This window comes from Ambystoma mexicanum, chromosome 11, assembly GCF_040938575.1.
Source record: "Ambystoma mexicanum isolate Mex_15411 chromosome 11, UKY_AmexF1_1, whole genome shotgun sequence".
Taxonomy (NCBI): domain Eukaryota; kingdom Metazoa; phylum Chordata; class Amphibia; order Caudata; family Ambystomatidae; genus Ambystoma; species Ambystoma mexicanum.
Genome location: NC_090934.1, coordinates 1,092,970,021 through 1,092,992,936, shown reverse-complemented (window position 1 = coordinate 1,092,992,936; position 22,916 = coordinate 1,092,970,021). Strand labels below are relative to the sequence as shown.

The 22,916-nt window shown below is 43.1% G+C and overlaps 1 protein-coding gene across 1 annotated transcript in view; it reads left to right on the top strand.

The window, feature by feature from the left end:
- The window catches only part of ADAM10 (ADAM metallopeptidase domain 10), a 1,301,929-nt gene that overhangs the window by 503,254 nt on the left and 775,759 nt on the right, over positions 1-22,916 (top strand). The window contains exon 4 of the mRNA XM_069624354.1: positions 11,443-11,601. Within this exon, the coding sequence (XP_069480455.1) occupies positions 11,443-11,601 (159 nt within the window). The remainder of the gene's footprint in view (positions 1-11,442; positions 11,602-22,916) is intronic.

The following is a 22,916-nucleotide window of genomic DNA, read 5'->3' as shown; positions in this document are numbered from 1 at the left end:
ACGGAGGGACTGACATCCTGTTTGTAACAGAAACCTGGCTAGATGACAACTACAAGCTCGCCCTCAACAACTGCCTGTCTGAATACTTCAAATGTGTCCAAGCAAACAGAAAAACCAAAAGAGGGGGAGGACTGGCAATCATTCACAAGGAACACCTGGATATCAAATTGGGAGACCCACTAAACATCGATAAAGGTGAATTCGCTAATCATACGTCTAGCGGTAAGCCCCAAAACAAACTTGAAATTCATACTAATATATAGACCACCAACCTACGATGCAACCTTCGTAGACGCCTTCACAGAAGCCATCCCCGTCCTAGTCATCTAACACAATCACCTGATAGTCCTCAGAGACTTCAACATCTGGTTCGAAGGAGAAACCATGACCATACAATAATCGCTAACCAGCCAACTAGCAGCAATGAACCTACAACAACTAGTCAAAGGAGCAACCCACTTGGTAGGGCATACACTTGACGCAATCTTTGCAAACAAACTACTCCTTACCACAGCACCCCCAATTCAAATACCCTGGAGCGACCACCTCATCATCCCCTTTGTGATCAAAATGACCACCCCAACAGTCAACCGGACAAAACAATGAACACCACGAAAAGAAATTGGAGAACCATCAAAAACTCAAACCTGAATGAACTCCTGGAGCTAAGCAAACCACACCCAACATTCATGGAAGAGTACCTGGACAAAAAAGTAACCCTGCTGCATACCTGGATTATAACTACTGTAGACCACATCGCCAAAGAAAAACCCTTCACTTCTCATAAACAGGCAATGGCAACATGGCTCTTCCCACTACTTAGCACCATGAAAAGGAAAAACCGAAGACTAGAACTTGATTGGAGAAAACAAAATGACGCGGCGAACAAACTGAAATTCCTACAACACAACCGGGCATACAAAAAGGAAATGCAAAAAGCGAAGAGGAAACACTGACAACCGAATCTTCGAAGCACCAAAAGCCCAAAAAGAACTGTTCAAAATCATAAACTAAATCAAAACCCCCCCGGGATGTAACACACAAACTCCATCCACGAAACTTTGCAATGACCTTGCAGACCACTTCAAAAACAATCACCAACATCCAACAAACCATACAAAGCAGACCATCTGATCTGACCACCATCACCACCTACACCCAGGAGGAGCACACAAACTACAAAGCTTTCCAGAAATATTAGTGGAGACATTCGTCAAACTGGTGAATGAAAGCAATGACTCGGGGTCCCCTGAAGACCCTTGCCCACCAGACATGTACAAGATTCTTAAACCAGGAACGCCCATGGAATATCACAGGAACGTCCTCCACCTTTCCATCGCAACTGGAAAAGTGCCACAAGCCTTCAAAACTGCATACATCAGGCCACTACTCCAAGATACAGCGGGAAACGTAGAGGATCTCTCCAACTACAGACCCATCTCCAACATCCCGTATACAGCCAAACTGCTCGAAATACAAAACAACCCAAGAGTTTATAGAAGACACGGCCTACTAGACCAGGCAAAAGTTGGCTTCAGACCACTGAGAAGAACGGAATCCGCTCTACTCTCAATATGGGACAATCTAAAAATCAACGCAGACTCCGACAACAGCACTGCCTTGATACCCCTAGATCTATCGGCAGCATTCGACAGTCAACCATGACACCCTCATAACGACATTAGAAGGACTTGGAATAACAGACACCGCCCTACTATGGATCAAATCTTTACTAACAAATGGAACGGAAACCGTATGGATGAAACCCTTCAAATCCAGCCCGAGAGATTCCACCTGTGGAGTACCACAAGGATCATCCTTCTCCCCGCTACTATTCAACGTCTACCTGTATCTACTTATCAGAATCATCCAAAGCCACGGCCGCACCTGCTACAACTACGTTGACGTTACACAAAATCTTCAAAATACAAGACAACCCGGAAATAAACTCAACACTAGAAAACTGCCCCCGCAATGTATTCTTCTGGATGAACTCCAACTCCCTCAAAATCAACCCAGAAAAAACTGAAATAATGATTGTGTCAAAAAATGGAGGATAAAACCAATTCATCCCTTGGCCAAGGGAACTCTGGACAACCCCATCACCCTCGCCGATTGTAAAAAAAAACCTGGGGGTTCTGATGGACAATCTCACGCTAGAGCCACAAGTAAACGCTCTCCTCAAGAAATGCTTCTTCCTCCTACGAGCAGCAAAGAGGAGCTTACCGTTCCTATCGTTCGCCAACAAAACAACCACCACCATCATCTCCCTCGTCATGTCCAAAGTAGACTACGCCAAAAGCCTATACCTAGGCATGCCTGAACGACTCTTAAAGAAAACTAAAATGCATTCAAAATGCGGCAGCCAGACTACTTCTAAAACTACCCCGACGGGAACACACCGAACCAGCGCTGAAACACTACATTTGCTACCAATGAAACAACTAATAAAATTCAAAACAATGTGCATAACGCACAGAGCAGTACACAACGAAGGCGCAGAGTTCCTAAGAGACAAACTGCACCTACACCAAACAAGAACGCTCAGATCAAGCATGGATATCCGCCTGGAACCAAAACCCTACAACAAAAGAAAACTTGGAGGATCCTCCTTCTCGCACTGAGCCCCGAAAACCTATTACGACCTTCCGAAGTACATGCGTAACACAAGAAACCACCTATTATTCCACCTATTATTCAGGAAATTACTCAAAACCTGGCTCTTCACGTCATAACTAGTAAGTACGTTTTAGTTGTGTGGGCCACATGCACAACTAAAACATCAATGAACGTAGAGACCCTGATCCACACCTAGCAATCAATGGGGGAAAACCCCAAATATCCCACGACATACTAAACGACTAACCGGGAAACAGCCGCAATACGACCAAAGACTGTAAACGTAGCAAGACAAAGACCAACACTAGGACGAATCACCAAGAGGACCATGACATTAAACTATAACCATCCCCAACAGTGCTAAGGACAACATATAGAGAGGGAAAGGAAGCCCCACACCACGAGCCCCAATCCAGGGGGTGAGAAACGGAATGTTTCATCACTACACACTGTCCACCACTACACAGCAGGGAGCAGAATGCCCCACCACACAACTACAATTAAACAATAGCCCCAAGAATATTCACCCCACGGAAACCAAAGAACCAACGGAAAAACAGTCGGGACAGAAGGAAACGAAAAAATGAATACACAGTCTCACCAAGACTGATGCACTAGGACGCCACATCAACACCACTCTGACCCTGAACCATTCAAAGCCTCAACCGACTAGTGTCACACTAGATAACCTGAGAATATATATTAACTACCCAGTCCGACACCTGAAGAAAAGGTTCAGACGCACCTACCAATCCAAACAATACTGACTACAATATAGCTGGAGCAGCGCAGCACCACCAAAGCGAGTCCCGCCCACGAGGAACCAGCAAAAACCCAACCCACAGGTATACAACTCTAACGGAACCAGAAGTACCTGAATCAGTATACAGACCCCACTAACCCAACCCTCAATCTTCTCCATACTTAACCCACACAACATCTCTCTCCCAGCAATCCGCACGCACTTTACAACACTGCATCAACAACACATAAACATCACACACAGCACTCGAGGCCTTGCCCGATCCGATACTAGCACCAAAGCCCAGCACTCGGTGTATACCGAGCTGAAGCTGCCAACAGCGCACCACTTCTCTCCCTCTCCTTATCCCCTCCTCCCGACTAACCCTACCTGTCCTTCCTGTTTACAGATCCGCCGGGGGACTTATTCCGTTGGTGACGGTGCACTATATAAGTACCTATAACATAACTTAACATAGTCTGTCTAATTTCCTCTCTCAATGTCTTTTTAAGGCTCCGAATGCTGGCATTGTAGTGTGTATGATTTGCCCATGACTTGGTTTTGCCTTCTTGTAAAACTGCAACACTTCATAATCCGCGATGTGTGATTCACCAGAGGCTTCATCATGGTAGTAATAAAGCTGTTTGTCCAAAAGAGTGGACGTAACATTAGTGCGGTTACCGTTGGAGGACACTTGGTTCAAGTGGTTGTTGTAATCATTTTTAGAGGGTGCGAAGTGTTGCCAAAAGACTTCCAGGATATTGTGGTCGCTTTTTTTTTTGGTGGGAATTATCCTGAAATTTTCAATTTGGTTTATGTGAGTTTTACATATATGTCCTCAATCATAGAGCGTTTTTATGATTCCTGTGCCATGTTGGGGCTGGTGGGATATCACTCGCTTTCGTACCGTTCAGCATGATCAAGTCTCTTGTGGTCTTAATTTTAAGCCATTGTTTAGCCCGATTGGACAGCCCATCTTTTTTTACATTCAAACATTTTAAATTGAAATCCCTCACAATTGTTGCTGAAACCGAGGCGTTCATCATTTTCTCAAGGACGATGTCCTTAGTTATGGCCAAAGGGTTCCAGTATATGTTCAGAATAGCTATTGTGGAACTTAAACTCCGATCAGACAAAGGGAAGGATAATTTCTTAGTGGATCCCCGGAGCCGGGGCAGGCCAGGCTTGTAGGGACGCTCGAGTTGAGTTTTACTGCTGATAACATGCCCATTGACTGTCTGCCCAGTTGGTGCTTTATGCAAAGATGGTAGCCAGGCCAGATGGGCTGGTTTAGTATCCAAGTTTCTTGTAGAAGAATGAGTTTGTAGTTGGCTAGCGCGTAAGAAGTATTTGTCAATTACATGTTTATATCCTCTTGTGTTCCAAATTGCTATTCTCATGGACGATGAGATGTTGTGGTCTTGGCTCTAGTTTCTGTCTTAGTTGGAGTTGAGCCGAGCTTTGGAGACCCAGGTCTATTTCGATTTGTGTTGGGCAGGCATAATAGATTTCAGAACTGCAGACCTTTTCAACTAACCCGAGTTTCCCAAAAAGTTTGTTAGAGGTTGTTGCTCAGGACTCGGAGTTAACTGATGATCTTAATTTTTTTGTCGGATTTGGTGTTTGAGGATTGTGGAAAACTGTTGTAATAGTTTGATACTTTGAGTGCCAAACCTAAGTGACCTTTGGCATCTAAAATTATTTCTTTGACAGGATTTTTGCCTTGATTGTGTCCATATATTTATTGGTATTTTTGCAATGTCTGTAGACTGGATCAATTGAAGACTGGGTATTAGTTTGAATACTTTGAGTATGGTGGTTCTCGTCGGGAAGGGAGCGCGATGCCTCTCTAGCACTTGGATTTTTAGGCATTCACTTTTATAAGGACGGTGTTCCATTTTATTAATATCTCGCCGATTTAGCTGAACATTCTTTCATATTAAAGTCTAGAGGTCTATGCTTAGGCTTAGTTTCAGTGTGGCACTTTGCTCTAGTCCTAGCTAGACCTTCTGTCGGTTTGACAGATGCGCTGTCAATGATCTGAATTTGTCCTCTCTTTTGCCCCAGAGTATGGAAGTTGTAATCCTGTTCTTCTGCAGCTTTATTAAGAGCCTGTGTTATTAGGGAGCAGTTTGGATTTCTTTGGTCCTGCTCATTTGGCACACTGGTTTGGTGAGATGATGCTGAATATGTAGTTCATGAGCATCTCCATTTTTGTGATTCATCATGGTTAGGAGCAGGGGGGGTTTCTTGTGCTTCAATGTGAATTGTTTCAGGAGGTAAGTTTAATGCAGGGTTGGGATTTGGCAGAGTGTTCCCAGGTGGCATTTTGCTAGTTCCTTTTTTTTTTTCTTTAGTTGTCGTGGCAGTAGTTTATTCAACATCGGCATTGAGGTTATTCAGAAAATGTTTGGCTTTGGGTGACCGGAGTTTGTGAGCGATTCCTTGTTTTTTAGTTTTTTTCCTTATGTCTGTATTAACAGGAGCTTCCGTGCACTTTAATTTTCTAGAAGTTTCGGTTTCTTTAGTTTTTGCTGATTTTTTTTTTCTTTGGTTTGTTTGCATGAAATACTTCATACAGGAGCAATCCTCTGTGACGCCGATGGATGATGGATGCTTTACTGTGCTTGGCATCAGTAATGGTGATGGGAGATCAGAAGCCTCAGTAGGATCAGAGCCAGCAGGCATGCTTTAGACTACCGCACAATGAGCAAGTTGGGTATATGTGATGGGAGAAATATGGTTGTCCAATATCAGAGCATCGGCATCATTGGGAACAATTGGTGCACTGGGTAGTTGGGAGAGTTGGGAAGGACGTAGCAATTGTGGAACCACCCAGTCAGTTTTTTGCATTAAGAAGAGGTTTCCTTGTTGAATGAGATTCAGCTTTTGTTTCTAGGATGTCAAATATCTTCAAGAGTTTGAAATCCAGCCATGATTGCGTTGAACGCCACTTCTTAGGGTGCAGGAGCTTGTAGATGGAACCCAAATGAAGGTCTAGCAACTAGCTTGGAGAAGAGTGCGTGATTAGATGGCGTTGAAGTTGACGAGGCTGATGTGGAATCAGGGTACAGATTAGGTGATTGAGACAATGCTCACTAAGGTATGCAAGCCGATGGTGAAGCAGGTTCATGGAAGTTGAGCGCATTAGATGGTAGTTTAATTGCTACTTTCAATGTAGATATTGAGCAACCTAGGGTTGACACAGGCGGAGGGAAAGACAGCTGGTCTTGAGTCACAATGGTGTTCATTTCAGCAGCAAGGGACCTGTGCATATGCTCGTACCTCAGGTTTATCCAAAATGGAAGGTCCTTCCAATTATTGGTGACGCTCGGAGCAAGGGCACTGATGGGGATTGTTAAGGGGTTACTAGGAGGAGTCTGGCGCTCTTTGAAGGAAGCAGCCGCTAGAGTTCCCAGCTCAGTATTCATTGTTTTCATCTTTGGGGTGGGTGTGGCATTGATTGCTGGTTGCCCCACTGCTTGTGCAGAGAGCGAAGCAGCAGCCCAAAGCGCTTCAATGTTGGTGTTTATGGATCTCAAACGCTTTTTAGCTTTGAAATGAGGAAACCTCGTCGGAGAAGCTAATTCAGTGAGTGTGGGGCCAGGTATGGTGGTCAGATCCGCCTAAAGTAAAGTTTTTGCATCTGCCGGCATGGTAGTAGTTAAGCCATTTAAGCAACACCTAGGGTATTTAGAGGGTGATGTCTAGGGCGGTGAGTGACACAGGAGTGCTGCAAGCTTCACAGCTAACGAGCGCACACGGCACCCTCCATGCCCTCGTTGCACGCGCGACCCATAGTATTTATGGGTTGAGTTCAAGTAGGGGGCGTGGCCAGAGCTTGGCCTGCAGAAAAGTATTGGACAAGGCCAATTAAAGCAAGTAACCATTCGATGTTGTGGTAAATTGAGCTCCGATTGAAGTTCACATGTACCAGTGATAGAATGGAAGTACATTTCCAATAAGTGAATCTCGAAGCAGAAGCAATGTAGGTACACGTGAATGAGAGGCAGTCTTTCCCCATAAACAGCACTCTCGATACACCATGTTGTGCGCGCTGGGAATTAGTTCCGGAAGCTGAGGTCATGACTGCACTCTTCTCAAAGAAAAAAGGCAAGACGTCAGGCCAGATAGAATTCCCATAGACCTAATGAAAGAGGAGCCCGTCGTCTGGATCTCAATTTTAACATGTTTTTTTGGGGGGGAGAGGGGGATTAGGGGGGTAAAACCATGTACCTGCTAGTTCGTGAACATCTGAAATTGTTGCCATTTTCAAAAAAACATGGTGATGGCAACCATGGTCCGCGCTTAGAAACCTCTGGGTATTTAAGCGCGTTATAAATACGCAACTTAGACAAAAACTACGCAACTAAAACAATAAAATTCTTGTAACAGCACCTTGATGCCCGCAGGCTGTGCGAGCGCTTTAAAAATGCAAAATAAATAAAAAATAAATAGACATGAAGAGCAAGCTCAATGTTCTATATATACAAACAGAAATGCTAGCGACCACTACCCAGTCAAGGTTTCCTGGCTTTGTTATAGATAATGTTGATCGAACGTCGGAATATTTGAAATATATATACCCTGCTGTTAACAGAGCATTGTACATAGTTTTGCTTGAAAATCTTTCCGGTGGCTGAGTAGTCGCACACCTGGTCCACTAATCCCTCCAATAAAACCCCTTTTTGCCCAGCTGTGACTGAAACAATAACCCACTTCCTTCTTGGCTGCCTAAACTATTTATTTACAGTAGCGGAAAAGGTGGAGATTTCCGGTTCTCTGTAAACGCCAAGCTTGCTTTCCCAGTGCATCACTGGTTTGTAAAATGAAGTGTCACGAAGATGTTTCCTTTGCAGTTTCGAGCATCTGACAAAGGCTTGGTGGTTCAAATCAAAAGTTCGATGTGCTGGAACCAGCGCAAACAATCCAGGCGTCTATACTTGTAATGGTTTTTCTACTGATTTTTATTTGCTATTTTGTGTGATACATTTAATATAGTGTATGTGTGTCATTGTTTGTAGATGTTTTGAATTGATGTATTTGCTAGTTCCACTCTTCTGGGCTAGTTCCTGAAATCAATTTTTTTACATGTTTTAATCGATTGTGTCTCCTAGACTCATGCTTCCCACGTTATTTCACCATCTCCACTGCCTTTATTCAGGCAACTTCAACCAGATTCGTTCTTCTGTGCCTACAGTGCTGCCCGCATGCCCACTCGGGCTGAGTTTCACTGTTGTCCCTGGTTACTGTCTCCAGTTTGCACCCTAATGTGCCCAGGTAGGCTTTTAGAAAGCTACTCATCACTCTAGAACACCTAGCTGTTGGCTTTTTTGCTTATCTAGCACCCATTTGGTTGCCTCGTAGCTGAAAACTAGACTCCATGCAAAGAAAACCACGCAAATTGAACTCCTGACGCCCAAATGCAGTTTGCTACTATAACCCCAGGAGATAAATCTACTCCTTTGGGTTAAACAATGTTGCCCTCCTGATATCCTGGACTCTAGTTTACTCTGCATATAAACTGTTACTAGGTCCTGGTTTTTCAGTTTCTGTTCATCGGTAAAGTTTATTTGGAAGAAAATCCATAAACCGAATTACAAACATGCATAAAAGTATTTACAATGTTTAAACATAATAAAAAAAAGCCCATGTAAAGCATAATTCATACAGAAAAGTATAAAAACAGAGTAACATGCTAAAATGCATGTGCTATCTCATTGTACAAGCAATTTGTTCCGCCGATACCAGGTTTTTCTTAAAAATTGTAAACCGCGCCATGCAACTCGGGTAGCTTCAGCACGCAGCCGAAAGATCAAGCCGGGTCTGCCCTGGATGAAACCAGCATTTTTGAGCAGAGGTGCAATGGTCCTTTTTCTTAGGTCCTGATAAGCTGGACAAAACATTGCAAAGTGTAAAAGATCTTCCTCTGGCCAATCACAGCATTGACAAGCTGTGGACTGTTCCATGCCCGACCAATTCTTTGTTTTCATCCCAAGCCATAAAGAATTAAATCGAGCATGGGTCAGTGCCCACTGATCAGCTGGCTTGTGGCTGTGCAGAAGATATGGTTGGATGCCCTCTAAACCGGAGATTAGCGTTTCTGTATTCTGCGCCAGCGTGGTAAGAATTGTATTCACAAGATCCTTATATTACAACTTTTAATGCGTTGTTATCCCCCATGATCGAATTTTCCAGCTTTGTGTTCCTTGGCTAACCCAAAAAGCAGATTGCCAATCTTCAACTGATCTTTATTCGGACACACCCCATTTTCTTTTTCTTTGCCTTTTTCATTTTGTGAACGTATTTCTCTGCACTGCATGATTGCCGTTTATTTGCAGTATTGAATTTGTCACTTTGTATGGCCTATACTACATTTCCTGGCAATAGCCCCCTGGCAAATGTTCCCCGTTTTTAGCTGCAAATAATGAAACTGGTTACCTTTCTGTTTGGGAGCACAGGAAGATTACCTTTAGTTCCGCTACCTAACCTAAGGCCTGGCTTCATCTCTAGTAACTTGGCCCCTCTTCCAACATTTCAGCTCAGAGTACCAAGAGACTGCTGGGAGACTCTTGTGCTTTAAAAAGGAACAAATGGCAAGTTAGAAACTCCAGCCCATAGGAGTCCCAACTCTGAAGGCTCCCCTCCAATTCACGCAATCAACATGAACATTCTCTGCCTTTCCTAAAAATGTATGGATGGGTCTGCTCCTGCATACCTCCTCGAAAGCATTGACCATATTCAGAATTATACCCTGTCCGGCTCTTTGATGCCAACCTCCTGGCCTTATCCCATCACCAAGCAGTGTAGCCTTATGCAATCGGCTGCCGGCCCTAGAGCGCTCTACCCCACATCAGATTCCGGATGTCTTCAAAGTCCACACTAAACGGAAAACCTACTGCTTTCACCACCCACCCTTCCCCTCATGCCATCTAACTCTAAAATGGTCGTTTACTAAGCCCACATTTGCTCTGACATTTTATGCACACACCTCCTACCCTTTACAATAGCATGCTATAACTGCAATGTCATCAGCACCACAAGTGTCAAGGAAGTCCAAACGGTCATTGCTGTTGTACAGGTAATTGCCATGCCAAGCGACAAATCATCACATGCTTTGGCAGTAAATAAAGGTACACCTCGCCACACCGAACATTTCAGAAATCTCATCTAGTTAAGCGAAGCCTATGAGCTGTAAGCAACTAAGCATCCCGAGGCATGATTTCAACTTCAGTGCATTGACGAGCACAGTACGTGTCTGCTGAAATGCAGCAACATGGCAATGTTCTTCAATGACAGAGTATGCAATCCCAGGAAATACGTTTACAACCGTTTTCTTCCCGTAATATCTTTGTACCGTTTTGCAGTAATCCGGATACAGCTCTACTACCTATACCCTGATGTGGGCTTGATAATCCTGCAAACCCTAGCATTTTTACCAGCAAGTTCTTTTCAGCTGGACCCACTCAGTTTACCATCATGAGCATGTACCCGTCTGGTGGTGCCGTCCTCTGACATCCGAAATAGCCAAAGGACATGGTGCTATCCAACCATAAAGACCTCTTGAGTTAATCGAAAATGGTGGTCTTCGGATGCACACGTGTTGCATTTTGTGTTCGAGAACCAAGGCAATCCTCGTTCTGATATATAGGGAGCCCCAGCCTCTCCATATGGAGTGATTTTTCAATGTAATCTATTAGGATCTTGTGCTGTACTTTCGTGGTCGAAATCTGTGTAGTAAAGAACACTGAGCATTTGTAGCCTGCCGTGGTTTGACGTTTTGGTCATGCCGAGATGTTCCAATGTGGAATACCACATTAAACTTGGTCTTTATGGTCAAACTACAGGGGATCCTGTTCTAGGTATGTAACCTGCTGAAATAATGAACGGCAGGGACAATTTTTACTTCATAAGCAAATGTCTTAGTTGCTTTAATATTGTAATTTTAGGTTCCTAGACGGGTCTTGGTAGTGATGACACAGCCACATGCGCTTAATGAGACACTCGTTTTGCTTTTCCACAACAGGAGCATTTGAAGTTAAAAGTGCATTTTCTGATGAATCTTTCTTTACTTTTGGCAGGTGAAAAAGGAAGCTTTAGCCATGGATCAGTTGTCGATGGAAGGTTTGAAGGGTTCATCCAAACTCAACGGGGCACCTTTTATGTTGAACCTTCGGAGAGATATATTGGAGATAAAGCCATGCCGTTTCATTCTGTCATTTATCATGAAGATGATGTCAGTAAGTGCACGCTCTTAATCGCATTTTAACTGCCACTTTTATTAAAATTAATATATTTATTATATAATTGGTTATTTATAACACACTTAATACCCAGAGGTTTCTAAGCACGGATGCGGGGATTGAACCTATGTTACTCCATGTAGTCTTGCTTCCACGGCGAGCGCGTTGCCCTTGAGCTATTCTCTCGAGCTATGTGTCCGTCTAAATCTTTGTTGGCCTGGGCACTTTTTGTTCATTTTTGTTGACTGGGCGGTAACTGAATGTTGTTAAAGCAAGAATACATGTCATTTATGTGTTTCTTTCTTTTTAGTGTTGTTCAGAGCGGTACGTAATGTTCAATCTCATTAGAATTGAATCTGCATGGTCAGTCCTTTACACAAATGTCAGTGACATCATTAAGAGGCATTGATTTTATTAAGCCTTACTCGCTGACGTTCTTTGTGATCAAGCAGGAGCATTGTACTCTTTCCTCTAAGACGCGGGTTTGTGGGTGGGGTCAACCTGACAAGTCATTTGTAAGGGTCCTCTGATCTGGAGCTCCTGCATCCAGAATCGCGCCTTGCAGCATCTGTGCTTATGGCCACTGGACTATGGTCAGGTTAAAGTTGCAGCAAGCCTAGCAAATGAACAGCAGCTTGACTTCCTTTTGGGTTTCTTTCAAATTGTTGACAACTTTTAGTGTTCATCACTCTGGAAATAGTTTACCACATCTTATTTATTGTTATAATGTCCTGTAATATTTGCATTCCCGATTAGGTGAAGTTGAATTTGCTCAAATCTGCAACATTTTAGCCGGTTCTGATGGCACAGGGAGTAGAGCGCTCGCTTTGACATCTGTGCAGAGCCTGCTGATGCAGATTCAAATCCCGGCAGGGCCAAACTCAACTTTTCATCCTTCGGAGGTCGATAAATGAGCACAACACACACTGTGGGTGGTAATAAGCCACGCTCAGATACCTGAGGGTTCGTAGCGCTATATAAATGCTAAATTATTTATTTTAAACTTCAGTTTTTAAATTTTAAAACTGACGTCATGTCTAGAGGTCAAAAGGTGAAGACGTGAACTCTGTTATAGGTTCTGTGACCAGCACCACGTTTCAAAAATGCTTCCTTCTTGCATGCACATGTGTAGATTTAGGGCTATTCCGTCCTTATGTTTAGAACTAAGCTGTAGTTGGGCTATTGAACGTTCTGCGTCAATTACAAAATTGCAATAAATAAACCAACACCCCAACTTTTGTCACGGTAATTAGTATCTGTTGCTAGCCCCCTTTAGTGGTTCATCAGTTGTCAGGCTGTGGTTGAGTCTGGGAGGGAATATAAACTGTTTGGTGGTGACCGAAGACCCCATGGCAAGAGGTACTCTTGTCAGTTCCCCTGTCTGGTACCAGGAAGGGCATAATGTTGACAGCGATATCTTGGTATGACGGGATAGTGGAGAAGGCCCCACCCTTGTGGGTCTCCATAGACAACGGAAATCGAAGTGAAAAACCTGCCACAGTACAAGCTTAAAGTAGTTAATCGGTCTTCGGAACATAAAGTAGCAGTTTGACTGCAAAGGGCATCATTCTGACGCTCACAACCCTACAGATAATTTTGTGTTTTCATTACCTTCAGTATATGCTGATTCACCTGTCTTTGATTCTTTTAAAGAACTTCAGATTTTCTGAAAATGATCAGGAAGAATAGAATTGAATGAGATGTCTAATTTTTCAAAGCATAATCTGTTGATGTGCGAATTTTTAGCCGTCTGGTCTAGCTACTGCCAACAGTTAAACCTTGGCTTGTAATATGTTTGCACATTACTACACTCGTGCTTATCAATATCTAATCACAGCTAAAAAAACACGCATTCCTGCTAACACAACCATGTTCCCTCCTCATCACCTCATGTGTTTTACCCTCACTAAATTGTCCACTGGCTGATCCCCTTTTCTATCACCACCTCAGACTAAGGTCTGACAACACACTCGGGTGGTCACAATAAGCCACTTCATGGACAAGGTCCGGTAACGGAAGACCACTATAAATACCAAATAACAAGACCATACATTCTTCCCAGCTATGCTGTCTGTGTGCCTTGGGTTACAAGCTGAACCACCTCACTGAAACACTCCTGCTTGGGTTACAATGAACTGACTATTTTCTCAGCAATGTTGTGGAATGTGCAATGTGCTTTATTGTCAAAGCATACATCCGTATGATAAAGTGCTCAGTGGTAATGTATCTCATCCCATAACTGGGTTGCTTCACTGAAACCGCTTAAAAGGTTCCACGAGTTGGAAAGGATGTGATGGCTAGTTTGGAGGCGCCTGCCAAAATGAAGGAATCTGTATGATGTGTAGAGGTGAGGATTAGTTACCAGCTCTAGGTTGATGGGTGCTTTGAGGCAACTGAAACCAGATGCCCTACAGATAAGCGAAGATCAAGAAGGTTGCAGGCCTGGTGATCTGAGGATTATGAAGTTTTTAGAAAACCCCATTTAGGGGGTTCAAGGCATACGCACCGCTTTTGAAAGGTTTTATTTACAAGCCTTTGTGGAGAAATCTCTATGGGGTTTGTGAATCCTGATAACGTGGCTATGTGCAGTATGTCGAAGGCAGCAATCTTCCCTACAAGTAAGAGGATTTAAGAGGGGCTGTGGGGATTGGGGCTGTGTTGGCTAAGCAGCAGCAAGTGAGATCCGTCACAGGAGTGGGGGGGGGAACAGGTTATTTTTACGACACATGAAATGGTGCATTCTCAAAGGAATGGACTTAAGGCTACTGGTATATTCCTTCTGGCTCCTGTTCTGCAGGTGGAAGCACACGGTTCATTCTTGAAGGCATGCTACCTGAAGCCATTTTGGACCTAGATTATGCAAACTATCCAGTCCTGCAGATATCTAGCACGTGGTTTGTATGAAAATTCAATGAACTAAATATTTAGAAGGGGTTTGCAGAGGCCCAAAGTAGGATCTCGTCGCCCAGTACCTGGGAACGCTCTCGGGTAATGATGGGCTTGTGTAGAGCGGGCCACAAATTCCATTTTCAAATTGAATGGAAGCAATAACCTATTATGCTTTTTTTTATCGCTTTTAGATGTTTCATGTTTGTTCACATTCCCAAACACACAGAACTAATACACATGTATGGCAATAGCTGGCCCATGGCATCTAGAGTAACCCTTGGTTTTAAGACCATCCAGCTCCATTCGGCCACAAGAAGAGCTAAATGGCTCCACGCAATTTCGAGCCTTGGGGCGGGGGGGGGGGGGGGTTTAAAGAGATACATTTATAAAATGGATCTGTGCACCAACCCACATCTGATTATTTTATTTTTTGACCAAGGATGAAGTTTAACAGTAGGATTAAAAAGTCACCTGAATAGGAATAGGTTGAGATGGGCATTTATGTCAAAAGTACCGCCTCAAACCTGTTCAACTGACATGCAGCAAGGCCTAAACTGTTAATGTACCCTTGCAGGTCAAAGCCAGGACCATCTTTGTGATGTATAGTGCCAAAAAGCAGGCACTGAAATTGTCACCAGAGTTTTTATTTGTGGAATTCTGTTGTGAAGGCCTTTCTGTGGTCTCCTCCAAATATCTTTGCAAGGTGTTAAAGCGAGTTTAGCGCTTGCACCAGGTATCTGTGTGCAGCTTGCATGACACAGGTTTGAATATTGGCAGGGCAGATTCTGCCCTTCATCCTGCCATAAATCCATGGGATATATATCATGTACCTTTATGTAGTGCTTCATCGTGGCTTTTACCGATTTCAGTGGTACTCCGTTAAAATCAACCTTAATTTGGATTTAATGATTTATGGGAGGCCAAGTCTTACGGAATATAGTCAATTCAAACTTATATAAAGTGATCATTGGGGGGGTGTGAGGGGAGGGGCTATAGGTTAGATTTGTTTGTGGTTTTTTGTTTTGTTTTTGCTAAAGGCCCTGGCTTACTTCCACATAAATGAACACCTTCTCCTGACAATCTTGGCTTTGTTTTTTTTAATGTTTTCTTTTAACTGTGTGATGGCTGTGTAGGAGTGCCCGCCTGAAAAGTAGAATCTGTTCGAGATGCCAAGAAAGATTTCTGTACCTGCAATCGTAGAGCGTTGCACGTTCTCCAGGGAATGCATAGACTCAGATGATTTCTTTTGATAATGAAGGATTATGCTGGTTGACGTTTTTCCTTAGCTGGGAACCTGAAATTGTGAATGGTCCCACTAATGGCGACACACTGGGGAGGGGGGGGTAAACCTGATGGAGGGGGTAGTGCTTGTGCCACTTTCGATTAGATCTTTGTAAACTGTGGCAACGATGAGGCTGATAGATCTGAAGGTTAGTACTAATGGCTGGAGTGATGGTGACGCTCTTATTCTCAAACTTGGGGGGGGGGGGAGGGGGGTGGGGGGGGTCGGGGGACCCGCATTGCAGGTTTCAGTGAATCCCCCTGGGGACCTTGTGATTAACCATTCAGTCAGAAAGCAACATCGTTGGAGCTAAGCTTTCCACTTCACAGATGAACCCCCGAGATACTCTGGTCTTGCATGGATATGGTGGACCTTGAGAGATGGATTCTGTCCTTAACAAAGCTAAAAAACACTTGCAGCAACTGGCTTCGCTGGTGGTGTAGATCCAATAGAGATACCCAATGGCAATGCATGGTAGCTGCTTTTTGCAGTGGAGACTGCTGTAGTATCTGGTCCCTTTTGGGTGAGGCTAAAGGATGCAAGAAACTGTGCATGATTAACCCCATAAATGAGCATACGTGGGTGGCCTCCTTCACAGAGCGCAATTTCACCCTTATGACTTTTCCCTCTTGCCAGATGGACTTTATACCCTGAGACCCACCTTTTGAGGTAAAAGTGGAGGATATCAAGTCAAAAATTAAGAGGTTAATTTTTTCAAATACCCCGGGACCAGATGGTCTGTCCAATGTAGTTTTGAAACACAATACCCAATTCTGGACTATGCTACTAAAGATTCAATTTGATAAGGTACTTTGGGAAGGAAAGATCCACATGGAAAACCGCAATCCTTATTCCGGTTCTTAAAAAAACTGGAACCCTAGAGGCAACTCGTTTACTATCAATGCTAGACTGTACTGGGAAGCTATTTGCCTCATTCCTATTAAAAGAACTACAGAGGTAGACTGAACACAAGGGCATTCTTGACAGATCCATCACTTAGACACTATTAAGGATTCTCTTTTCTGGAAGAGATGCATTTACACCTACCATCGGGGCTCCATATGTCCTTGTAAAGAAGTTGGTGGTTAAAATCTTAACCTCCACACATGATCAAGAGGCCCACAAATCTATTGGTGTTATGGTCCGGTATGAAGGGGGCTACCTCTTGAATTTGGCATAATGTAATTGCAAATCCAGCACTAAATCGTTCTATTGAAAATGAAATAGGCTTGTACTGCACTTTATTTCCATCTCCACGTTTCTACTTCTACTTACCTATTTATTCTCGGTCATCTAGGGTCTTATTTTCTTATTCTAATCTATTGTAATGCATTGTAATTTATATTAATGTTCAATCATGTTTATATTTACCAAGAGTCTTAAATAGCTTGCGTAATGTTGAATAATTGTTTGGATGTAGTGATTTTGAGTATAATCCGATGATGTAATGAGATTTTTTGATACTTGTTATTGTACATGTGTAAAGTTGTAGACTAAAACTATATTGCGTAAATAAATAATGTCTGTTGTCTTGTACTTGGGAAAGGAAACATACCCCTCACTGGCTAATTGGCATGGAATACAATAGGCACGAAGTGTATCCTGGAACGGTCTTGCTCACTACTTTGCATCAAGTGGAGTGATTTCATTTGGGAGTGATAAGGGCACCAGTGTGCTGCTTTAAGCAGTGAGTAGTCTGGATAGTTTGCCACACCAGAAAAGCAGCATAATACTGTAATCTCAGTAGCTTATATAAAGTCTTGGCCTGGTGACCAAAGCCATAGCATTGCAATAACCTCTTCACAACATTAGGACAGCAAGCAACAAGGATCTTCCATTCAAGGAGGAGCGGCATGGGGACAATCTTATTGGTCTGTTTCAAACACCAGCAAACACTTAATGTTGAAACGTTAACTCGCTTGACATGGTGTCAAAACAGTCCTTAAGGTTAGGAAAGTAGTTAAGTTCTACCAGTGAGGGTGGCCATTGTTCAAAGTTAGTGTATATGATTCTATTACCATCCGGTACGTTTTTCTTCCTCTGTGTCTATATGCAGAGCCAGTGCTGTTGCATTCTAAATGTAAATTTGGATAAATGCTACCACCGGTTTCTCCTCAGTCTAGAGATGGTTGTGCAGGTCAGGGGCCCAGTTTGTAGTTCTCAATTGTGGCCACTGTGGGAACTGTGAACTCTGGGTGTTGAGACGCAACAAGGGTATTTGCAAGGTTGCTAACTAGTATTAATGCATACTTCCATGTCCTGCCCCCTTTCTTCTGTACTTGTGGGTGTTCGTCCAATAGAACAGAATTTTTTTTTGCACAGCAAAAAAAATTAACTTTCCATTTAAAATGGCTGTGGAAGTGGGTTTGCTAGTGTGACGTGGTGAGCTTTTCTTTCTCTGCTCTCGGGCAATACAAGCCTGTTCCTTTTTTCACATGGGCAGGACGGGACGCCTAGCCCAGCGCATCCGGTTGCACCAGTCATTGCTTTGATCTCCAGCTTACCTAGAGTTTTCGGCTTGCGTTTCATGTGACAAGCTTTACATGGTGGTCAACTTGCGCATGCTTTGCCTAGAATTTGAGCTTTGAGCACCAGTGGATCAGCCATGCCCCGCTATGCATTCTTTCTGCGCCCTTTGATGCCTAGAACTTCAGTAATGGGTTTGTGCCCATATACATCTCCTCCTGTACCTGAGCTGGTTACTATTAAGCAGGTCTAGTCCCTTCGCCTCATCAGCTGGTAGAAAGGGGTCTATTGATTAGGGGTACCGTAGTCACTACAGTGAGCTACTCTTTTCACAAACGCGGAACTTTTTTGTGGAACTGAGGAGCTTAGAATAGATTTTGTATGCCTTGTAAATAATTTTTTCCTTTAAGTGAGATGTAAAGTATGAACATTTTTAGAGTGTGGTGAGCGGTATAGTTTCAAAGGATTGATTATTCTTAATTTGCTCATATGTCATGTTGTGACATGCTGGAATACAAATGAAGGTGGTGAGCTTTCTGTAAGGCGACTTTCAGCATCGATTTTACTGTCCTCCCTATTTTAGGCTTAGTATATTTTTAGTGAACAGTTTGGTGAAGAGTAATTCTTCTTAAAGTTGAGTTTTTGTGAAGGTTATAGAATAGCCCCTACAACTTGGACTAGCTGTAGATTCTATCCTTTGTAAGACCCTGCTGTCCAATTATACAGCTGCAGAACTTAACTTTGTTCCCATCACACCCTACTTGTCTGCCACTGATGAGGACTGAACTTTTTCTTTGCTCCAACACCCTGAGGCGAGAAAGGACAATGTGGCATTTAGGCCGCCTTCTTGTGCAGGCTGTAGATTTGAATAGCGAAGTGGGGCCCCCAGTTTCTGGCTTTAATTTCCCATTCAAGGCAATCCGGTTTGTGTCCAGAAACCCAGATGCCTTGTTGAGAGATTCCCTGTTGGGCACCAACCATGTTGAAGGCAACTTGCTCAACTTCCTCATTGCTGATTTAGGAAGTACAAAGATATCCTTTAGGTAACCCCCCCAGGCTCAATACAGGTGACTTGTGGTGCTGAAGTTTTAGCATAATGTTAGATATTCTAATGCATGGTTTTAAGCAGACTTGTAAATTGTTGTCCATACACCAAAAGTGGGCTTTTTTTGTTTTTTTTGTTCTGGTTCTTGAATTGGGCTTCTTTCAAAGTTCGTTAAAAAAGCTCAAATGTTCTGAGGCATGATTCAGATAGCCGTTCTTCTACAAATGTGTGTACAGAGTGACTGTGACCTTTAGAGCGCTGCTAAATTACCTTGAACTCAATGCGCAAGATCACAGAATTTCCTGTACCATGCAGAGCATTTCCTAAAAGGGGTTTTGTGGCCAGGGCTCTGGCAGAAGTGGTATGAGTCACAAGTGCTTCATCCGAGTTTACAAATTAAAAGTTTAAGTGGCACATTGCAGAAATGGAAATCTGCATTCCGCAGGGAAACTGAAATTGAATTGATTAGGCACTTAGTCTCTCGCAATGACTTCTTTTTTATGAGCAAGGCATGTATGAATGCAGCAATTTTCATTGCTTGAAGAAAAACCATATGGACGTTTTGCAGTCTGCCTTGTTGGAAGAGTGAATACTGAAAACGGATAGATCGCATGTGATCAGCAGCAAGATCAGTGCACGTCTTTCAGAATGCTGAATGTCGACAGATGTTGGCAGTCTGACATGAAGGATCTTGCATGTGGGGGATTACTTGTTTGTGTCATTTCCTACGTTATACAATTTGTGACTAGACGCTGGATTCAGGGCATAGTAGACCAGCTGAATTTCTTTTTGCGTAAGAATTCCAGGTGAATCATATCCTTTAAAAAAATATATATATGGAATCTTTACTGTTACATGTTTTCTGTGCTTCCAGATCATTTACACAGAAGTAGTTGAGAAGCAGTTTTGTACAGATTAATATTGCATCAGTCCTTGCTCATGGCCATGCAAAACCCATAACTGTTCTTTTTATGCCTAATATTACACTTTCCTTTTCCAGCCGCTACTGCACCCCTTGATGTCAACTTTTTATGGAGGATCCAAGCAATTCCATTATGCAATCCAAGCTAAACCACAATGTCTTAACAGAATGGTATTAAGTGATAGTTGAGTCATGGCCCCTTTTTTTGAATGTGAGCACATGTAATTTAATACATTTTCGTGAAACCTTTTCCTGGATTCTGGGGCTTTGAGTCTCTATAGAGCTGACAAAACCTATGATTCTGTTGCTCTTGCATCACTACAGAAAGGTCATTCTTTTTTTCTTCTTGTTTTTTTTATTTAAAAGACCAAGAGGTGGCTGCCTCAGCTGAATATATTGGAGGTCTTCCATAACAGTGTCACAACCGTTAGCCTTTTATATCCTTTAGGAAAGTGCAACAAAACAGATTTTGTCTACAATATGACTCTAATTCACTTGATTGGACGAGCCTTTGTCGAAGTCCTGTAGTTTCTCGTTGCTACAGGGGTGTTATCCAGGTCCCTTAAGCCAAGCCCCCCTCCCCCAGCTAAAATGAGAAACATTGGATGTCCTCTTTCAATTTATAATTATAAGCCAACCTTGGTGGTCAAACCACAGTTGTCAGGTTTGCAGGCCGCAAACTCCACCACTGCACTATGTAACCTGATGAGAAATAGCAAACTAAAGGCAAAATGTCACATTTCGGTACTGCAAGTTCCAGGGAAAACATTTGTATTGGTTCTTGGAGTTTAAAACGTGCATACCTTTTAACGTTGTCAAAAACACTATTAGAATAAAATATCCTCTCTTGGTTTTGGGTGCGTGTTGATTTTATGAAAGGCAAATGCCATTCGATGCAAAGCCAATTGAATGAAATGTGCATATTTCACCTTGATATGCTAATTTCTGGCGATCTATCACCCCATTGTTTTTTGAGGCGTATCCCCACTTTAATTATTAGGATTTGACCCCTGCCTGAATCCCCCTTGGTGAGAGCCCGATGGCCAGGCATTGTCTGAAGTGTTGCTCTTCAAAAGGCAGGGCACATGGTCTTCTCTTAATGGAAAGTGGCTACACAACATCGGAACGCAGTGATAGTATGTTTAGCTGTGAATTGCCCATGGTGGCATGAACGTAATGTTTGGGCTTTCACTTGGATTGCCACCTAAATCTATAGTGGTGTTCACCTTGCTCCTTTGCCGCTTAATTTGTCAAGGTGTCTAGCTTGATGACCATGGCACCGTATCAAACACTTTTTATGCCCAGTCTGAACTTTGGGAATCGTTTTTCGGGAGTTCTCATAAGTACATTTGTGGATCTTCATATGATGTTAAAACATGTGTCAGCGTTGATGAGTATGAGAATTTTCTCCCATATTAATTTAGAGTTACGAGAATGACACTGGTGCCTAGAATTAGAAATAGGCATTGCGTATCATAAGACACCTAGCTGAATGTGAACGTGTTAAAGCAGACGGGTATAGTGCTAAACACGGCTTGAAACTGATTTTTTTTTTTAAACTGTGTTTATTGGTTTTACTGAAATAAAGCCGGTACCATTACATTTAACATTAAACCTTTCCCTCCTCCCACCCCCCCCCTCCCTCCCCTCTGGTCGGATGAAATATTAAGTCCATTGTTCCACCTATGCATTGAAGATGTCTGAAACCTTAAAGGGCACCACTGACCCATAAAGTCTGACTGCAGGTATTGCAATATCCCTTCCCATTCCTTTCCGAATGTGTCTCCAGTTCCTTGGATCTTGTGTGTAATTTTCTCCATAGTTATGTGGGCCCACACTTTCCGTAGCCAAGTGCAGGTCAGTGGAGTATTTTTGTTCTTCCAATTCTGCGCTATAGTGGTCCATGCCGCTATGAGTAGACCCATAAAGCTTCTCCATTGTGATTTGCTGTATTGTTTTGCTGTATCGTCTCTGATTCCACAAAGCCACACTCCCTCCCCCAGCAGCCCCACATCTGGGAATATTTTACCCATTTCACTTTTCACTTCTTCCCAAAAGGGTTTAACACCTTTGCAGTCCCACCAAATGTGTCTCCATGTTCCCACTTCATTACACCCCCTCCAGCATTGATAAGATGAGTTTGGATACATCGAATGGAGCCTCTCTGGGGTATAGTGCCATTGCGTCATAATTTTTACCCACATTTCCCTTTGTGCCGAGCGGGTCATCCTGGGGATCTGCTTCCATAGGTCCTCCCACTGCTTATCCGTTGGTTCTACCCCCAGCGTTCTACCCCATTTTATTCTATATGACCATTTAATGTCTTCTCCTTGTGTGTTTATGAATTTATATAGTATAGATACCCACTTTTTCTCCCCCGTGTTGGATATGATATATGTCTCGAACCCTGGTTGCTGCTTCGGTGATTTCCGGGGAGTTCAGCCAGTGTTTTAACTGTTCATATCTATATCTATCACTTTTGGGGATTTTTTCGTCTATAATGCAGGATTCCAGTGATCTAATTTCCTTTCCTATGAACATCTCGCCTATTTTGGTTATGCCCCCCTCCTCCCAGCTATCGTAGGCCCCTTGTTCCATCCCCGGGGGGAACTGTGGATTTCTGCATATGGGAGTAAAGGGTCACAGCGTAGTGGTCATTATTCCTTTTCGTGTTTGGATATCCCATGCTTTCAATGTGGTCCTCATTA